The sequence below is a fragment of the Lolium rigidum genome, chromosome 4, assembly GCF_022539505.1.
Source record: "Lolium rigidum isolate FL_2022 chromosome 4, APGP_CSIRO_Lrig_0.1, whole genome shotgun sequence".
Classification (NCBI taxonomy): Eukaryota; Viridiplantae; Streptophyta; class Magnoliopsida; order Poales; family Poaceae; genus Lolium; species Lolium rigidum.
Genome location: NC_061511.1, coordinates 166890192 through 166909257, shown reverse-complemented (window position 1 = coordinate 166909257; position 19066 = coordinate 166890192). Strand labels below are relative to the sequence as shown.

At 45.4% G+C, this 19066-nt stretch overlaps 1 protein-coding gene across 1 annotated transcript; it reads right to left on the bottom strand.

The window, feature by feature from the left end:
• Positions 1–7511: 7511 nt before the first annotated feature.
• On the bottom strand, positions 7512–14210 carry LOC124706251 (hexose carrier protein HEX6-like). The gene is made up of 3 exons (XM_047237905.1): positions 13913–14210; positions 9093–9412; positions 7512–8780 (listed from the first exon to the last, which is right to left on the bottom strand). Exons 1-3 carry the CDS (start codon positions 14055–14057, stop codon positions 7680–7682), a joined length of 1566 nt encoding a protein of 521 aa, XP_047093861.1. The 5' UTR covers positions 14058–14210; the 3' UTR covers positions 7512–7679.
• Positions 14211–19066: the final 4856 nt, after the last annotated feature.

The following is a 19066-nucleotide window of genomic DNA, read 5'->3' as shown; positions in this document are numbered from 1 at the left end:
GACTACAAGAAGCTAGGCGGAGACTTCCTGTGCGACGGGCTCACACCCTCCGGGGCCTCCCATGGCGATGAGGGATTCATCAGCTTCGGCCATGCTGCGGATGTTGAGCTTGAAAAGCTTGGAGAAGGCGTCAATCGTCGTGTTCGGGAGCTGCGTGCTGAACTTTTTGAGAAATGCATATGATACTACTGTACGATATTATCTTCATAATGCATAGTATCATGTAGTAGTATCATATGTACATGTATTTAATGATTTGTAGAATGTCAATACAAAAGTTTGTACAAGATTTATTAAGCATTAATTTTTCTAGTTCTACGTGCTTTGATACTGTATCTACTACCTATGATACCACTGCCATCTCTTTCATCATTAATTGATATGACACATCAGCATTTTGCATGCATGTAGTACATGATACTACTTATAATACTGTCATTGTGAGTGAGTAGTCTCAATATTCAGTTCATACAGGAGAGTTCAGTTGCAGGGTTGTGTCTGGGGGGCGCAACGGTGCAAGGGCTGACGGTGGCAGTTGTTTTTCCCAGTGTCAGAAAGTGGAGAGCTGAGGGCAGTCGCTCGCTGAGAATTGAACAGTGTTGGGTGCGGGGGGATTTCACAGTAACATAAGGTCATAAGCGGCCCAACTCCGATTAAGATATCACCCCAACATCTAGACGTAATGCCTCCAAGTTAGGTCCTACAACAATCCATTGTGAGATGGAGAAGCCAAGCCATCATGGAAGAAACCTCAGATCAACTTGTACTAGGGTATTAAATAAGATTAGCAACGGAAAATTGTAAAAATAATATAAATTCAAAAACATCAGGGCAATATATTTTATTTGGTTTATCTGTTTGATTGGCTCCTCTAGTGTAAATTTCCTGGCTCGGTCCCGGTTCCAGTCATAACTTAGTAGTGATACATATTCATGACGGTAGTCGTGGAACCCCGCCCCTCCCACACCACGAAGGCCAAGGTGCCTTTGAGTGAAAACCCAAACTCCGTTGGAGTGGGCGGTGGGGGCGCTAAGGTGGCTATCTTCTTGAGACACTGTTTGAAGTCATTGATGCTTTGTGGGAGTCTTGGTTGTTGTGCGGTGTGGCTTCGCCGGCGAGGTTGGAGGATGCCAGGGCGGCGGCCCTGGACGACAATTGTGCGCCGAGGCGGCGGCCTCACAAAGAGTTGCAACCATGACCCCATGAGGCAGGGTTGTGCTTGTGCGTCACATGGGTGACGGTACCATGCCACGAGGGTGGCTGCGAGTTGCTGCGAGTTTTTTTCTTCCTTCTTCTTCTTTTTCTGTTTGTTTCTGGACTGTTGTACAAACTGTTGTACGAATTTCCCTCTACTAATTCATCGAAAGCTAGCATTTGCTAGATCTTTCGGAAAATGATGGTAGTCATTTTCAATTAATGAATAAACATCTACATTACATCTGAAATAACACTAAAATTTGTAAGGAAAGCAAAATTGCTGATTCTAGATTGGATGCATTTTAAAGTACACCTGGTATGCTTTTAGCAAAAAAATATTAGCAGTTTCAGAGGTTTTTTTTATTGCTGATTCTAGATTTGGATTGCTGCACTTTTTTATTGTTGCAACATGTATCGCAGCTAGTAATAGTAATGGTGATATATGGTGTAGTTTTCAGAAGATATAGAGGAAGGGCGCTCGGTGAAAAAATTATGGGCACTGTACCTAAAAAGTTTTAACAATGAAAAATCAAACATGTAAATGGCATGTGTTGACATGCAAGCAGAACAAAGATTTTTCTCGATAGAAGAAACAAAGCATGTACTGAAATTAATTCCTTCCAACTGCAGCTTCTGAAAGTTGTTGTACCTTTCTTCTACTTCTTAATTCCGATTTGCTTATCTTTCTTCTACTCCGCAAATGAAAGTGACTCCGTATGAGTGATCTTATCATTTTAAATGGTCATATGTAGAAACCGGCACGTCAACTGAGGGGCTGTGGATAGCGAGGGTGAAATGACGCACTCTACTTCCCACGATCCTTTATATACCTATAAAAAAGATCTGGGGACTCAGGGTCTCTGCATTTCTCGCTCGCGTACACCAGAAGGGGGAAAATAGGATGATCCATTTCAACTCTTAGCATGTTCAGCAGCTAGGTGGGTTTGGTCAAGCTGCTTGTGGAAATCACAAACGTGAACCCGTTAGCGGCAGCGTTCAGATGGTAAAACAAGGAGTGATATGAGCTGGGTGCTAGAGCGCACTAGGTAGAAATGAGAGATATCAGGATAACTCGTCTGGTCAGTCAAACACAGAGTGAATCAACGTTTCAAACGTGTCTCTTTAGGCATGGTGTCTCATCGTTCACTTGTCAAAACCGCAAGATGATGACATCACTCCTTTCAAGATCATCCAATCTTCACTTCATACAAGAGAGTTGGGATGCGACTTGCGACTTGCGACTTGCGAGGCTGAGTTCGGGCGGCGAACGTGCGAGGGCCTACGGTTGCAGTTGTTTTTTCCCACTGCCGGGGAATATCAGAATAGCCACTCGCTTAGAAGTGAAACATTGTTGGGTGTAAGCGCATTTCACAATCACATGAGCTGCGCAATTCCGAGTAAGATATCGCTCCACCATCTCGACGTAGAGTTTCCACGCTAGATCCTACGGCCGAAAAGCACTGTGAGGGGTACGAACCAAGCATGCACGGAAGAACACCAACTTGTACCAGGGGAAAAAACAAACATAAACAGAAAAAGATCAGGGCACTTGAAAAATGTTACACCATCCGATCCTAAAGAAGTATCGAATGGTTAGTACAATTACGTTTTACACTTAAACCCTTCTATAATTAGAAAACGTGGTTGATGCTTTGCTTGTTGCTCGGAACCGGAATGACACGGCCTTGCCAGACCATGCTCCAGCATCCGCGCTCTTACAACCATGAGGAGGCGGCCCCTGCGTCCTTGCCTCCATTGCCCTCGCCGGAGAGCCGGTGCCCCGAATTCCGCTTCGCGTCAACGGTGGCCGCGCGCCACCCCGTAATCCGCTCGGGTGCATGGTCCCCCGCCACCCTCGGCCACAACCCCGACGTTGCATGCTCCAGCGAGCTATCCTCCTCCGCGGTGGAGCCCTCCTCTGCTTGTGGTCACCGGCGGTGGCCGACGAAATAGATGAGGGAGGCGACGGGATTGTGGATGGCCTGTTTGGATTCCCGCCAAAGCTAACCATACCAAATATTGTGGCACGTCCTTGATTTTTTTTTAAACACAGTACAATCAAAGACGCTCACACATACAAGCACACACTCATATCTATGAACGCACGCACATTCTATCCCTATAAACACCTCCGAAAGATTGTATTGAAGGTGACTTCGTCAATCTCACACCCTTGAAAATTGGTATTCGTTCAGATGAGTGCCTAAATTTTGGCTCGCCCGACTTAGCGAGGTCGCCCCTGTACAATTGTCGCCAACGCGAGGGCCGGTGGCGCGGAAATTCTGCGCCAAAATTTTGGCAGTGGTTGCTCTCCTAGGTGGGCCTGGCGTCATTAAGGGTCTGTTTGGATTGTTGCCGATGATTGCCCTACCAATATTTTGGGGTTGACTGAAAACATAGGCTACCATTTGGATTGAAGCCCAGCCAAGAGACCCACGCCAAAATATTGGACGAATGCTGCTCGCTAGTATAGTATTCACGCCCACGCGCGGGCGAAACGGAGGCGAGCGGATCCTTCGCCAAAATATTGGCTCGCCCTTGATTTGGCGTGGCTGCTCTGGGCATGAACCAAACAGCCCCTAAGTTCGACCCAATTGCAGCGTAACTCATGTAGTACTGTAGTACTACTCGGTTAGCCCTCACTAATAGCACGGATTTTTTTGTTTCCAGATCGGATTCTTCGTTACCTCCGTTTAATAATACTAGTAGAAATTGTATAGTACAATAATCCGTTCAATCAGTTCCTCTAATCACTCAAGTTTCCTTAGCTTTAGGTGGTAAATTGTTTTTTTACTCAATAATTTTCTTCCTTTTTTTTCAATAGGCAGGTTACGGAAACTGAATTGTAACTAGGGATGGAAACGGATCGGATGCGGATCGGATAGTGCCCTTCCCATATCTGTTTTCATATTTTTAAACGAATACAGATGCGAATACGAATGTTGATGAATGCGAATTCGGAGTGGATGTTACTCGAACACGAATACGGATCGGATGTTTTCTCAATTCGGAGCGGATACGAATATAAGGAAATAATTGACTCATGTCATATAATGAGCCAATTATATAATGGTATATCGATCAATATACTGATATAATGCATAGTAGTTTCAATTTCAAACACATAAAAGAACATTTGTCGATTTGTTAGTTTCTCTATGTTAGGTAATTGCCATATTGCGGTTGAATTTCTAAATTTGGCTAACATAATCTTATTCGGATGCGGATGTATCCATTTCCATATCCACATCAAAATTTAATACCATATTTGTATTTGTTTTTGTAAAACGGATTCAGATATTTACCATATCCATTTCCACGGATGTTCGGATTCGGATATTACTATTTCCATTTTCAATTTCTCGAATACGGTTGTCGGATAATATGGACTATCCACTACCAGTTCCCACCCCTAATTGTAACGGAACCACGTCCAAGTTTTTTTTTAAATAGAAAGCTTAAAGAGCCTAGCTTTGAATTAACAAAATCTTTAACCGACCAGGATATAGAAGCAACTGAAAAAGGAAAAACGAAACTAAAAGAGCTAGGGATACCAACTAGACCTACAAGCACAGAATGTGAAAAGCTGAAGACCTAAAAAACAAGCAGAGCAAGTCTACTTGTAACCTACAAGTTCTAATCTTCAACTAAGCACTGGCGGCTCGACTTAAAACTTCAAGCGACGAGGCGCCACCCCGAGAAGCAACACCAGATCAGACTATTTCCTCTGAACCGCTGAATCGCAAAGACCACCCGGGCAATGGCTGGCTGCACCACTGAGAGAGTGAGATTTTAGGTTCCAAGGGAGGAGCATCATGACAACGCCTTGAGGAAGGGGAACAGCGCTCGGGAGCGTCATCGTTGCCGGCACAGAACAAAGTCGTGCAGTGCTTTCGCGGAGGCTCCAAACACCCACTCAAAGCACCACCTATGACTCTGCCCAAGAAACCAAAATGGCCACGGGCTAGTGAAAAACACCGGTACCTCCCCGTGGCAAGGCACCACCTCAGACAACCTCCCTAGGCTTAAGAGCGGCCGCACAATCCAGGCAGGACACCGTTTAGAAGAAGCCGAGCCAGCTTGACACAAGGCATCGGCAATCAGGAGTCCAAGGATGAACACGGACATGACACAAGTCAGAGGCAGCAGATGGTGCACGCAGGTAGCAGGCAATCAGCAGTCGAATGGGCATCGTGGCCATGTCTCCAATGCGAGAAGCGGCGTCCATGGACATCGCCGTGGCCGGCAGTGGTCGAAGCCTTGTGGTGCTTTCGCAAATGCCACATCCTACACACCGATGTCCTTGCCAGCCAGAGCAGCGAAGAGGGAGCCAAACCGCCCCTGCCACCAGCACCCCCGCAGAGCACTGACAGCCGGTCGTCCCCGGAGAACGCAAGATCTCGACGACCTCCACAAAGGTCTCCAGATCTGGCATGAGGGAAGCAAAGCTCATCCCCCAAGCCACAGATCCCTCGAAAACCCAAGCTCTGAGCACACAACCCAAAGAGGATTCGCACCTCCAGCTCCTCCTCGAAACAAGAAGGAAGAAAGGGATCCGACGCAGCAGCGGCCACCGGGAAATCCCCACCAACCACCAACGGACGCAAATCCCGCCCCCAGCCCCCACGGTGGCCAAAACCCTAGCGCGCCACCCAAGCCCGCCTACACAAAACAGCCCCTGCTGGCGGCGAACGGCGGGCCGAAGGGTGGCCAGGAACCGATGTCAAATCCAGAGTTGAGGAGGAGCTCGACGAAGCTGGGGCGCACGAGGGCCAGCAGCCGCGCGGAGCGCGGGGGACCGCGAGGGGGAAGGGCCCCGCCGCCGTCGGCAATGCGGGCTTCGTCCGATGACATCCTCCGGCAACGGCGAAGGAGGGAAGGGGAGTAAGGAGGCGTCGCCTCCCGAGTCGCCCTCGCGAGAGCGGCCACGTCCAAGTTTGTCAAAATGTTTTTTAACTGAGTTGGTAGCAAACCAAACGGAGGATATAGTATTTTGCGAAAAAAAATTTGAACACTCAATGGCTACAATCCAAACAACACTAACTTACCAAAATTTTGGTCATGCCAAACTTTTGGCTTGACTATTTGGGCTCAAACCAAACGCACCTTTCTATCCTAACCGCACCCATCTTCTCCCTTTTTTCGAGAGTAACTACGTATTTCATTAATAGAAAATCAAGTTACATGAGTAAATAAAGGTGGAAAAAAACCAGAGGAGAAAATAGTTGTCCTAAAAACTTTACAAAAAAAACTTTAAAGGATAGAAATATACAAAACTATTCCTACAGTTTCCTGCACTCACCGGAGCCAGCGGCCGCCGCCAAACTCCAACGCCGCCTAAACGCGCGTTGGAAGAGACGCCGAGCCTACATCCTTGCCAGATCCAAAAGAGCACTACGCCAACGAGTCTATGTGAGTCGATGAACAGGCCTGCTGCAAGCAGCGATGCACATGTCGCTGTGACACGTCGACCGGGGGATGTTCCTGCTATCTTGGACCGAGATCCGCCGCATCCCATCAACGAAGTCGAGGAATAACGACAAATCCACCACCTCCAGACCAACATCCTTGCTCCAGAGCATCCACCTCGCCCCGATTCCCAGCGCCGTCGTGGACAACGACAAACGCCAGCGACACGTCGAGAAATGAATCTCATCAGATCTGAAGAGCGGGGAGAAGACCAAGCCGCCGACCTGCAAGATTGACAAACACACGTTGTCAACAACTCTGAGACGCCGTTGTAAAGGTCACCGCCAGTGTAGGATGGAGTTGAGGTATATTTATTTCCTCGGACGCCGCTCCCACCAGTCCACCACCCAACGATGCACTACAGCAGATAAACCCTAACTATAAAACTATAAAATGGAGGAACGAGTCCCCTCCCCCTCCTACCGCCGGAACAACAAGCAGAGGGAGAAGGGCCCAAAGCTCCCGCCGGTGGAGATGGAGTCTGGCCGCCCGCCGCCTGAGAGAGAGGAAAAGGGGCTATTCGTCCGTTCGTTCGGTAGACGTGGCTACCCATCTTCTTCTTGGAATCTTGGGTGAACGCGTGAGTGGTGGAGTCGACTGCGGGTTGATGAAGAAACTAAGGCGAGGTTGTTTTTTACAAAATGACTCGTCAGACATTTTTTTTTTTGGATCGGAGGGAATACTTTCTTGTTGGCTACATTCTGTACTTTCTATGTTCCAAATTAGTTGCCGCAGGAACTGGCAAATACGTAGGAACTGTCAACAACTGCAGAGGGTTGTCACTTCTACCCCTAACCGCACCCATCGCTTATACTACTACTTTCTATGTTCCAAAATCTTACCACTTGAAATGGCCATACGTAGGAACTGGCAACAACAACTGCAGAGGGCTGTCAGGTAACACAGTTAGATGCAATTACATTTAAAATCTTAGCTGCTAACTAAAATCTCATTCTACGTTTTTCCTTGCAGATTCATGAAGTGCATTCAAATTCAGAAAGCGCTAGAAGCTCCTAGCTCGGCAAGGCGATTTTCCCTGCTTGCTGCTCCTTTTCATTTTCCTTATCCTCTACCTCCCCAACAATCTTCTTCCAGAACCAATGGCTCCTCCAGACCTGCTCCATCTGCTCCATGGGAAGCTTCTTTGTCTCTGGCAGGAACATGTAAATCAGCAGCGTCATCACACATATCCATGCAGCGAAGACGAAGAAGGTCCCTGACTTGATGTGGCAGAGAACCGCGAGGAATGTCTGGCCGATCACAAATGTCATCAAGAAGACCACAGCAACCACAATGCTCTGCCCTGCTGATCTGATCTCCAAGGGGCAGATCTCAGTAGGAACGAGGAATGTGAGAGGTCCCCATGACCATGCAAATCCAGCAACAAACACACACATGGTGGTCAACACAAGGTAAGCATACTCCTTATCCATCAACCCATAGTCCTTGAACTTTGCAGCTAGGATGGCGCCAACAGCAACCTGTGACAGGATCATCTGGATGCCGCCTACGAGGAAGAGCTTCCTGCGCCCGAACCTGTCGACCACCATCATCGCTACGATGTTAGCAAACGTCGCGCAGAGACGTGTGGCAACTGAGGACAGGAGGGACGCACTCTCTTTGAGGCCGATTGTCCGGAACATCACGGGGGCATAGAAGTTTATCACATTGATCCCGGTGAGCTGGTTGAAGAAAGGGATCAAAAGCACCATGGCAAGCTGCGGCCTGTACTTCCTCTTGAATATGTTTCTGAATGGGTATCTCATTGCTCTTGAGAGGTTGCTAGCAGAGACCAGGTCATCCAGCTCATTCTGCACTGAGGTGGTTCCACGCAGCTTTTCGAGCAGGGCTCTCGCCTTATCGGTGTTGCCGTCACGCTGAATTATGAAGCTTGGCGTCTCAGGGAGGAAGATTGCGCCGATGGTCAGGAAGAGAGCAGGGACTGCGGCCATGGATAGGGATATCCTCCAGCCCCACCCTGCTGTGATTTTCACCACACAGTAGTTAAGGATGTTTGCAATGAGAATGCCGATGCTGATGCTGAGCTCGAATCCATTGTTGATCGCACCGCGGTACTGCGGTGGTGCCATTTCTGACAGGTACAATGGGATTGACTGAAATTTTTAATTTCACAGTAAGGCATTTAGTGCAGTTCAGAATGTAATTTTAGAAAAAGTAAAAAATATTTAGAAACGTCATATGCACTTGCCACAAGATGAATACATTAATTATCAGGCAATCATTCAGTGCAATGCTTCTTTGTGAGACACACATCAAATTTGTCACTTGCCACAAGATAAACGCATGACTTATCTGACAAATTTTGCTTTGCTACTGGCTGTTTTATCTCTTGATGAACTATATGTTTGCTGTATCACACACTGACTCAAAAGATTATTGGCTTGAATTTATGCAGCGGGTGTTACCTGGTTAGTGAACCCCAGGCCTATCCCAAGCAGGATCCGGTTGAGGAGCAGCATGGGCACGTTGACGGCTGCACCTCCGAACACTGAGCCGGCAATGAAGACGGTGCCGCCAATGAGCATGGATGCCCTGCGGCCAAACCTCCTCGTCACAGATGATGCGATCAGTGTGGCGACAAGGCCGGCAATGTAGAGTGAGGAGGTGAACACGGTGAGGAGCTCACTGTTGAACTGGCAGTACTGGCTGACCTTGCTGTCCTCCTTGTGGCGGTATACCTCCGGGAAGAACCTCTTGAGAAATGAGTCCATTGAGGTGACACCACCTAGACATTATTAGGAGTGCATGAGTTTCCATAATGAAAGTTATTCTAAAAGTTCTAGCTATGAAACTAAATATCTCCCGATCTCTCCACTGTGACGAAGCACATTTGGTCCAGCATGCAGGCAATTGAGGTAAGATATTTTTTTAAATGAAAGAGGTAAGATATTTCTGATTCAGCAGCGAAGTCTTAAATGGGCAATGATAGTGTAGCTTTATAGTGATATATTTCCCCCATCATATTTTGCAGGTCTCGTCCAAAGTTTACTGATCTGAAGAAGATAAATACCAAATCAAACATGAAAAAAAGATGGATTGGTAGATGTTCAATGCAATCTTTAGAAGAAAGGAACAGGGAAAAAGTAGGTCATGCCGATGCTCATTCATACATAATGCTCTATGCAATCCAGGAAGAAGTTTGAACATACACGGGAGAATGGAACCAGCAAAGCATCTCCCTTCATTTTGAAGGCCATGCTTATTTATTGTTCTTTTTTTTACCTTTTGTACGAGAGAATATTCTAATTATTACCAAGTGGGTAGCAAACTAATGCATGGTGGGTGATATGATGCATCTCCCGTGATTCCTTGCTATAAAAAGGATATCCGGACTCAGGGTCTCTGCATTTCTTACTCGCGTACACCAGAAAGGAGAAAAAATAGGATGTTTCATTCCAGCTCTTAGCACTTCCAGCAGCTAGCTGGGTTTGGTCAAGCAGCTACCAAAAATTAAAAATGTGAACCGTAGCATTCATGTTCATGTGGTAAAACAGGGAGCCATATGGGCTGGATGCTAGTGCTCAGGACGCGTGTACATGGAAATGAGAGGTATCAGGATGACTTGACTCGACATTGCATAGGATGAATCGAGGCTCCAAACATGTCTTTTCAGGCGTGGTGCTTCATAGTGTACTTGCTAAATCCTTCCACTTAGATCAACTAAGTTTCAGTTTGTACAAGAGAGTTGGGTCGTGGGGCTGGGTTTGGTCCCCCACTGCATGACAGGATTTGCTGGCTAGATAGTGGGACAGTTGGGCGTGGGGCCATTTCATAGTCACACGAGAAGCGCCAACTTGGTGCAAGATATCGCTCCACCATCTCGATCCAACGGCCTGAAGCACTTCCAGGCTACATCCTATGGCCGAAAGCATCGTGCGCATAGGGGTCGACTGTACACGGAAGAAGCCCCGCATCAAGTTGTAAGGAATTATATCAGACTAATAATGGAAAACCACAAAAAAAAATAGAAATCCAAAATAAAATCAGGACATTTATGGTAAGTACTTTGTTCCCGGCAATATTTTATATCTCACATGTGGCTTCTTTGTTTGATTGGCTCCTCTAGTGTAAATTCCCTAGCTCGGTCCCAGTCACACTTGGTACTGGTACGGTAATACATGATGATCGTTTTTTTTCCGATTAATGAATAAAACATGTATACTGCATATCAACTAGATGAGTCTGAAATTAGTTACAAAAGCAAAATTGCTGATTTCAGATTGCATGTATCTTAATCTCCACCTGATTATGCTCTTATCTAAGAAAACATATCCAGCAGTTTCAGAGGCTGACTAATTGATGTAGATTGCTGAATCTTTTCTCAATTTTGTGCCACGTAATTGCAGCTAGTAATGGTGATACGGTGCACTGCACGGCAGATACAGAGGAAGGGTGTTTGGTGCCAGAATTATGGTGCATCGAACCTGTAAAAAAGTGCTAACAGCAAAAAAATCTCTTCCTGTCTGTGCACTGTGCTGATGCACTCTAAACCATGAATGCACGACAGGTAAATGGCATGTGATTATGGCGTGACTACTGTCTTGCCCAAATTGAATGACATAATAAAATACAGTAGTTCAGAACCATTTGTTTACTTAGGCGTATCTACGAGCTGATTACCAGAACTTTGTGTTCAAGACTTGACCCTTACGCTTCCAAGTTGTTCAGCATCCAGGATAATGCTTATATAAATAAGAGAAATATTGCAGATAGTATCATGTCTTTGCATGAAATCATTCATCATACTCATGTTAAGGAAAATGTTGGATTTGTGCTGAAACTGGATTTCGAAAAGCATTTTTTCTCGATTGTTTTACAAAGATGGGGTTATCTGATACCTTTTGTACTTGGGTGCATTAGATTTTACACAATGGTACAATTTCTATCAAAATAAACAATGAGATGGGGACCCCCTCTATTCAATATGGCTAATGAGGTTCTTACTAAGATGGTTCTAGAAGCTCAAAAAACTGGTTTATTTGTGGGCTTGGCTCCTGACTTGATTGACACTGAAATTACTATACTGCAATATGCTGATGATACTATCTTATGTATCTCTCGTGATCTTGAGGAAGCTATTAACCTGAAAATTCTCTTGTATATGATATCACTGCTTTCTATGCAAATATGTTCAAATTGTCAAGTGGGAAGGATTCCTTTGAAGTATCTTGGAGTTCATGTAACCTTTACTGCTCTTAAGAATGTGGATTGGGGTTTTTTTTGATATAAAGTTTCTGAACATGGATGGCGGCGTAATCTGCAGATTAAGCTTCCACTGCCTTAGGCGTTCAACCATGTATTGTTTTTTATTTAGTCTTTTTTAGAACATTAATATCGTTGTGGGTGGGCGTGTGGCTGTGTGCATCTTGGTTATGCAGAGGCTAGGTGTAATGCTTAAACTATTAAGTAATAAAGCGCCCGTAATCGAAAAAATGAAATTTCTGAAATGGCTTGCTCCCTGGACTTGTGATAATGCTTCATCTGAAGGCAGACTTACTCTTCTGCAATTTTGCCTAGCTGGTATCCCATTCCCATCCTATTATATGTCTATGTTTTTGCTAAATATGAGGTTTATTGAGTAGTTGAAAAACATATGAGAAGATTCTTTTGGAAAAATAAGTAAGAAAAAAAGTACTATATGGTTAAGTGGAAAAGGATTTGCAAATCAAAGCCAAGAGTGGGCTTGGTGTGGAAGATTGGAGGAAACAAAATATTAGTCTCCTTGTAAAATGGTGGTGGAAATTAAAGACTCAAGATGGGCTTTGGCAACATGGTAGGTCGTAGACGAAGAGGATACGCCTCTGCCAGCGACAACGCAGGTCAGCACCACGAACGGCATCACTTCTCTTGCCATCCGTACCTACAAAAGCTAGCGGGTATAGTAAATAAATTAATGCATGGTGGGTGAAATGATGCACTTCTCTTGCCATCCCTACCTACAAAAAGGAACTCAAGGGACTCAGGGTCTCTGCATTTCTTACTTTGCACCAGAAAGGAGAACATATGATGTTTCATTTCAGCTCTTAGCACTTTAGCAGCTAGCTGGGTTTGGTCAGGTGGCCACTAAAAATTTCAAATGTGAACCATTTATAAATAATTCACATTCAGGTGGTAAAGCAAGGAGTGACATGGGTTGCACACTAGAGCGAGTATACATGTACATGGAAATGAGAGGTATCAGGATGACTTGAATCGGCACAAGATCGCTGCATAGGATGAATCGATGTTCTGAACCTGCATAGGATGAATCAAGATATCAGGATGACTTGCTAAAACCACTTCGTGAACCAATCACTCCTCCGAGACCAATTAAGTTTCAGTTCGTACAAGAGAGTTGGATCGTGGGGCTGGGTTTGGGGGCACAACTGTGCCTAGGCCCTAGGCCAATAGAGGCACTTGTTTTCCACATTGTACAAGCTTGCTGACTGAACAGTGGCACAGTGTTGGGGGTGGGGCCATTTCATAGTCACTCAAAAGGCACAATTCAGTGCAAGATATCGCTCCACCATCCCGATCCAGCAGCCTGAAGTGCTTGCAGGATACATCTAACGGCCGAAAGCATCTTGAGCATAGGGGGCGAGCGTATGCGGAAGAATCCCCGCATCAAGTTGTAAGGGATTAAATCAGACTGATAATGAAAAATCATTAAAAAAGAATGTAAATCAAAAAATCAGAACATATATGATAAATACTTTCTTCTTGGCAATATCTTATTACTATCTCACATGCGGTTTCTTTGTTTGATTGGCTCGACTACTGAAGATTTCGTCGCTCGGTCTCCGTTACAGTCAGTGGTGATACCGTGTTTCCATGATGATAGATCATTATCTGCTTAATGAATTAAGCGTCTATACCGCTTCTCAAATACATGAAACTGAAATTTGTTAGGGAAGCAAAATTTCTAGCTCCAGATTGCATGTATTTTAAACTACACCTGATATGCTTTTAGCTAAGAAAAAACATATCTAGCAGTTTCATAGGGTGACATATTAATGTGGATTGCTGAAGCTTATCTTGATGTTGCAACGTGTATCACAGCTAGTATTGGTGATATGGTGCAGTGTTTGGCAGATACAGAGGAGAAATAGTACTCTAAGAAAAAGAGAACAGAAAGAAAGATTTTGCTGGAATTAATGCCTTCCAACTGCAACTTCAGTTCTTCTACTTGTAAATTCAAGTGCAGGGAGTTTAACACGGCAAGGCGGTGGAGAAAAGATTGCCGAACCGGAGATGCCGAGGTCGTAGCCGAAGAGGATGCCGCCGCTGCCGGCGACGACGCAGGTGAGCACCACGAACGGCGTCACCCGGCCGCTGTAACCCCCGCCCCCGGCGCCGCCAGGCAGCTCCTCCACGAACGCTCCTATCGCCATCGCTCCCTTCCCTTCCTATCCTGGTGCAAGGTGGTCTAGTGGATAGGACAGAGAAAGAGAGGCGGCTATTTATTTGGGGGATGGATGCCGACGAGCGCGCATTCCGGCGGAAACTGCCGCACGACGCCGGCGAGGTTGACACCTTTGACTACTCTATTTTTTTTAGTTTTTTTAGTGTTCTCCTTTGAGGACATCTCCATTCTCCAGTGGTCCTCGGCCCAAAAAGGATCGGTCCGTAGACACGCGAATTTTTTTTAAATAATACGAATTTTTTTACTTAAGTGCAGGAATAGTGCGCGTTTTCAAAAAATTTAAAAAGTGTGATCTGGTCGGCCAGCAGCCGACCGATCGGACAGGTGCGGGCCGATCGGCCAACTACCGGCCGATTGCAGGCTGCGTCGCAGGCGGGGTCGGTCAGCAGCAGACCGATCGGTCGACTGTGGGCCGACCGTGCATGGCTTTTTCTGCCCCGCCTGCAGACGCTCCCCGCGACGATGCGTTCTCTTTCTTCTTCCTCCCTCTTTTCTTCTTCCTCTGGCTGTTCGTCGGCTGCACACGAGAAGAGCTCCAAAAACTCCGTTTTTCTCAGATCCCCACTGATTTAGCCAATAAAATTTCACCATTTTGCTGGTATTAGTTGAGGAAGCCCGATCTACGGATGGGTTAGGATTTGGAGGCGTTTGGTGGTGCTGTTTAGCAGCAATGGTGATGAAGTGGTGGAGGTTGATGGTGGTGTAAGGGGCTGAGCTCGCTGTCGTGGATTGGTGGTGGTGCCTTGAGCCGCTCGCGCGCCGTTCGTGCTCGCTCGTCGTTGGAGAGGCTGCTCACGCTACAAGGGTAAACCCTAATATTTGCATATTAGTGTTAACTGTGTAGGTTAATTTAGGCTGGTTTTAGTGTTAGTGTATTTATGTGGGCTGGTTTTAGTAGTTGACGCAGACGGAATTTTTTTTAGGTGAGCAAAGATGACAGATGTAGTGAAGATAGTATTTTATTATGGTATGGGTAGTGTCCGATCAGATGAAATGGGAGTTAATCTGAGTGAGTTCAAATCTATAGAGATGAATATGACTGCTCCTATAACATGGACAATTGAGCAGGTGAAGGACTGGTTGACAGAATGTTTCGGGCTTAATCCTGAAGTGCACACAGTGGGTGTGCATGCATTGTGGACTAAATCGATATCAAACATTTTGTGGTATCTGAGGCCTGTAGATGATACCTCTAAGTGGGTGAGCTGGTTAAAAGGGTCTGAAAGGAGAGGAACTAACCTCGTGGCATTAGTTCTTCCGGTGGCGAAGGAGGTAGCGCCTCCCGAAGGAGGTTACAGAGTGGAGGAGGTGGTTACGAATCAGGCCAGAGCAGTCAAGCACCCGGCGGTGGCGGTGGTTACGAGCCTGAACAGAGCAGCCATGCGAAAGATGTTTATAGTGGCCAGGGTGATGGTTACAGAGGAGAAGACGGTGAGGTTGATGGTGACGAAGAAAATGGATACAGGCAGAACCAGATGGAAGAGGAAGATACAGAAGGTGAAAGTGATGCTGATGATTCCGATGAGTCTGATGATGGGGAGGAGGTGCCTATTCCCGGCGGATGGAATCATAACTTTTCGTCCGCAATGACAATCAACGATGGTCTTGATTCTAATCGGGAGTATCACCGTAACAATGTCGCCGTAGGGGCCATGTTTCCGTCGAAGCGACATATGCAGGATACAATAATTAAGTGGGCAATGGCGAGTCGAGGCAGCTGAGAACAACCGTGTCATCTGGAAAATACCTGACGATGGAATGTGTGGACATCAATTGTCCCGGAAGGGTGCATGGGTATGTTCCTAAGTATGACACAACATGGCATGTGAGCGACTTTGTACCGCATAGTTGTGAGCTTGCAAGTATCCGCAATGATCATTGCAACCTGTCGTTGATGTCTACGGGTGCTTCTATTCTTGTAGACAGTGTTGGGCCTCCAAGAGCAGAGGTTTGTAGAACAGCAGCAAGTTTCCCTTAAGTGGATCACCCAAGGTTTATCGAACTCAGGGAGGAAGAGGTCAAAGATATCCCTCTCAAGCAACCCCGCAACCACAAAGCAAGAAGTCTCTTGTGTCCCCAACACACCTAATAGGTGCACTAGTTCGGCGAAGAGATAGTGAAATACGAGTGGTATGAATAAATGCGAGCAGAGTAGCAACGGCACCGTAAAAGTGCTTTGTCTGTCCAGGACTGGTGTGTAGTTGATGGTGGTAATATTGCAGGAAGTATAGATGCGAAAAAACAAGAAACAAACAACGATAGCAGTATTTAGGAACAAGGCCTAGGGATCATACTTTCACTAGTGGACATTCTCAACATTGATCACATAACAGAATAAATAGATAGATGCTAGACTCTACACCCTCTTGTTGGATGATGAACACCACTAACTGTGTAGGATTACACGAACCCTCAATGCCGGAGTTAACAAGCTCCACAATATTCAATGTTCATATTTAAATAACCTTAGAGTGCATGACAGATCAACATAACCAAACCAAGTACTAACATAGCATGCACACTGTCACCTTCATGCTACGAAAGGAGGAATAGATCACATCAATACCATCATAGCAATAGTTAACTTCATAATCTACAAGAGATCACAATCATAGCCTACGCCAAGTACTACACGATGCACACACTGTCACCAGTACACCGTGCATGAGGAACAAACTACTTTAATAACATCACTAGAGTAGCACACATATATATTGTGATACAAAACACATTGCAATCATAAAGAGATATAAATAAGCACTTCACTATGCCATTCATAACGATGAATAAGTATTCCGTGAAATATAGCCTAAGAGACCCACACGGTGCACACACTGTCACCTTTACACACGTGGGACAAGGAGTCTCCGGAGATCACATAAGTAAAATCCACTTGACTAGCATAATGACATCTAGATTACAAGCATCATCATATGAATCTCAATCATGTAAGGCAGCTCATGAGATTATTGTATTGAAGCACATAGGAGAGAGATTAACCACATAGCTACCGGTACAGCCCCGAGCCTCGATGGAGAACTACTCCCTCCTCATGGGAGACAGCAGCGTTGATGGAGATGGCGGTGGTGTCGATGGAGGAGCCTTCCGGTGGCACTTCCCTGTCCCGGCGGCGTGCCGGAATAGAGACTCCTGTCCCCCAGATCTTGGCTTCGCGATGGCGGCGGCTCTGGAAGGTTTTTCTCTGGTTTCGTCAAACGTGGTAGGGTTTTCGCGACGGAGGCTTTAAGTAGGCGGAAGGGCAAGTCAGGGGGCCACACGAGGGCCCCACACGCCAGGGTCGCGCGGCCAGCACCTGGGCCGCGCCGCCCTGTTGTGGCGGCGCCTCGTGGCACCACTTCGTCTCCCCCTCGGACTTCTGGAAGCTTCGTGCAAAAATAGGACCCTGGGCGTTGATTTCGTCCAATTCCGAGAATATTTCCTTACTAGGATTTCTGGAACCAAAAACAGTAGAAAACAGGAACTGGCACTTCGGCATCTCGTCAATAGGTTAGTTCCGGAAAATGCATCAAAACGATATAAAGTGTGAACAAAACATATAGGTATTGTCATAAAACTAGCATGGAACATAAGAAATTATAGATACGTTTGGGACGTATCAAGCATCCCCAACCTTAGTTCCTACTCGCCCTCAAGTAGGTAAACGATAACAAAGATAATTTCTTAAGTGACATGCTATCATAATCTTGATCAATACAATTGTAAAGCATATGAGATGAATGCAGCGATTCAAAGCAATGGTAAAGATAATGACTAAACAATTGAACATATAGCAAAGACTTTTCATGAATAACACCTTCAAGACAAGTATCAATAAGACTTGCATAAGAGTTACTCATAAAGCAATAGATTCTTAGTAGAGGCATTGAAGCAACACAAAGGATGATTAAGTTTCAGCAATTGCTTTCAACTTGTAACATGTATATCTCATGGATAGTTGTCAACATAAAGCAATATAACAAGTGCAATAGGTAAACATGTAAGAATCAATGCACACAGTTGACACAAGTGTTTGCTTCTAAGATAGAAAGAATGGGTAAACTGACTCAACAATAAAGTAAAAGAATGACCCTTCGCAGAGGGAAGCAGGGATTAAATCATGTGCTAGAGCTTTTTAAGTTTTGAAATCATATAGAGAGTATAAAAGTAAAGTTTTGAGAGGTGTTTGTTGTTGTCAACGAATGGTAGTGGGCACTCTAACCCCCTTGCCAAACAGACTTTCAAAGAGCGGCTCCCATGAAGGACGTTATCTCTACCAAGCAAGGTAGATCATCCCTCTTCTCTTTTGTTTACACATGTATTTTAGTTTTATTTATGGTTGACACTCCTCCCAACCTTTTGCTTACACAAGCCATGGCTAACCGAATCCTCGGGTGCCTTCCAACATTCACATACCATGAAGGAGTGTCTATTTGCAAAATTAAGTTGCTTACTGATGAATCAGAGCAAAACATGTGAAGAGAATTATTAGTGAAGGTTGATTAATTGGGGGCTGGGAACCCCGCGCCGCCTCTTTTTGCAAAATTATTGGATAAGCGGATGAAGCCACTAGTCCATTGGTGAAAGCTGCCCAACAAGATTGAAAGATAAAACACCACATACTTCCTCATGAGCTATAAAACATTGACACAAATAAGAAGTAATAGAGTTTTGAATTGTTTAAAGGTAGCACATGAAGTATTTGCTTTGGAATGGCGGAGAAATACCATGTAGTAGGTAGATATGGTGGACACAAATGGCATAGTGTTTGGCTCAAAGATTTGGATGCACGAGAAGTATTCCCTCTCAATACAAGGCTTAGGCTAGCAAGGTTATTTGAAACAAACACAAGCATGAACTGGTACAGCAAAACTCACATAAGAACATATTGCAAGCATTATAAGACTATACATTGTCTCCTTGTTGTTCAAACACCTTAACCACAAAATATCTAGACTCTAGAGAAACTAATCATGCAAA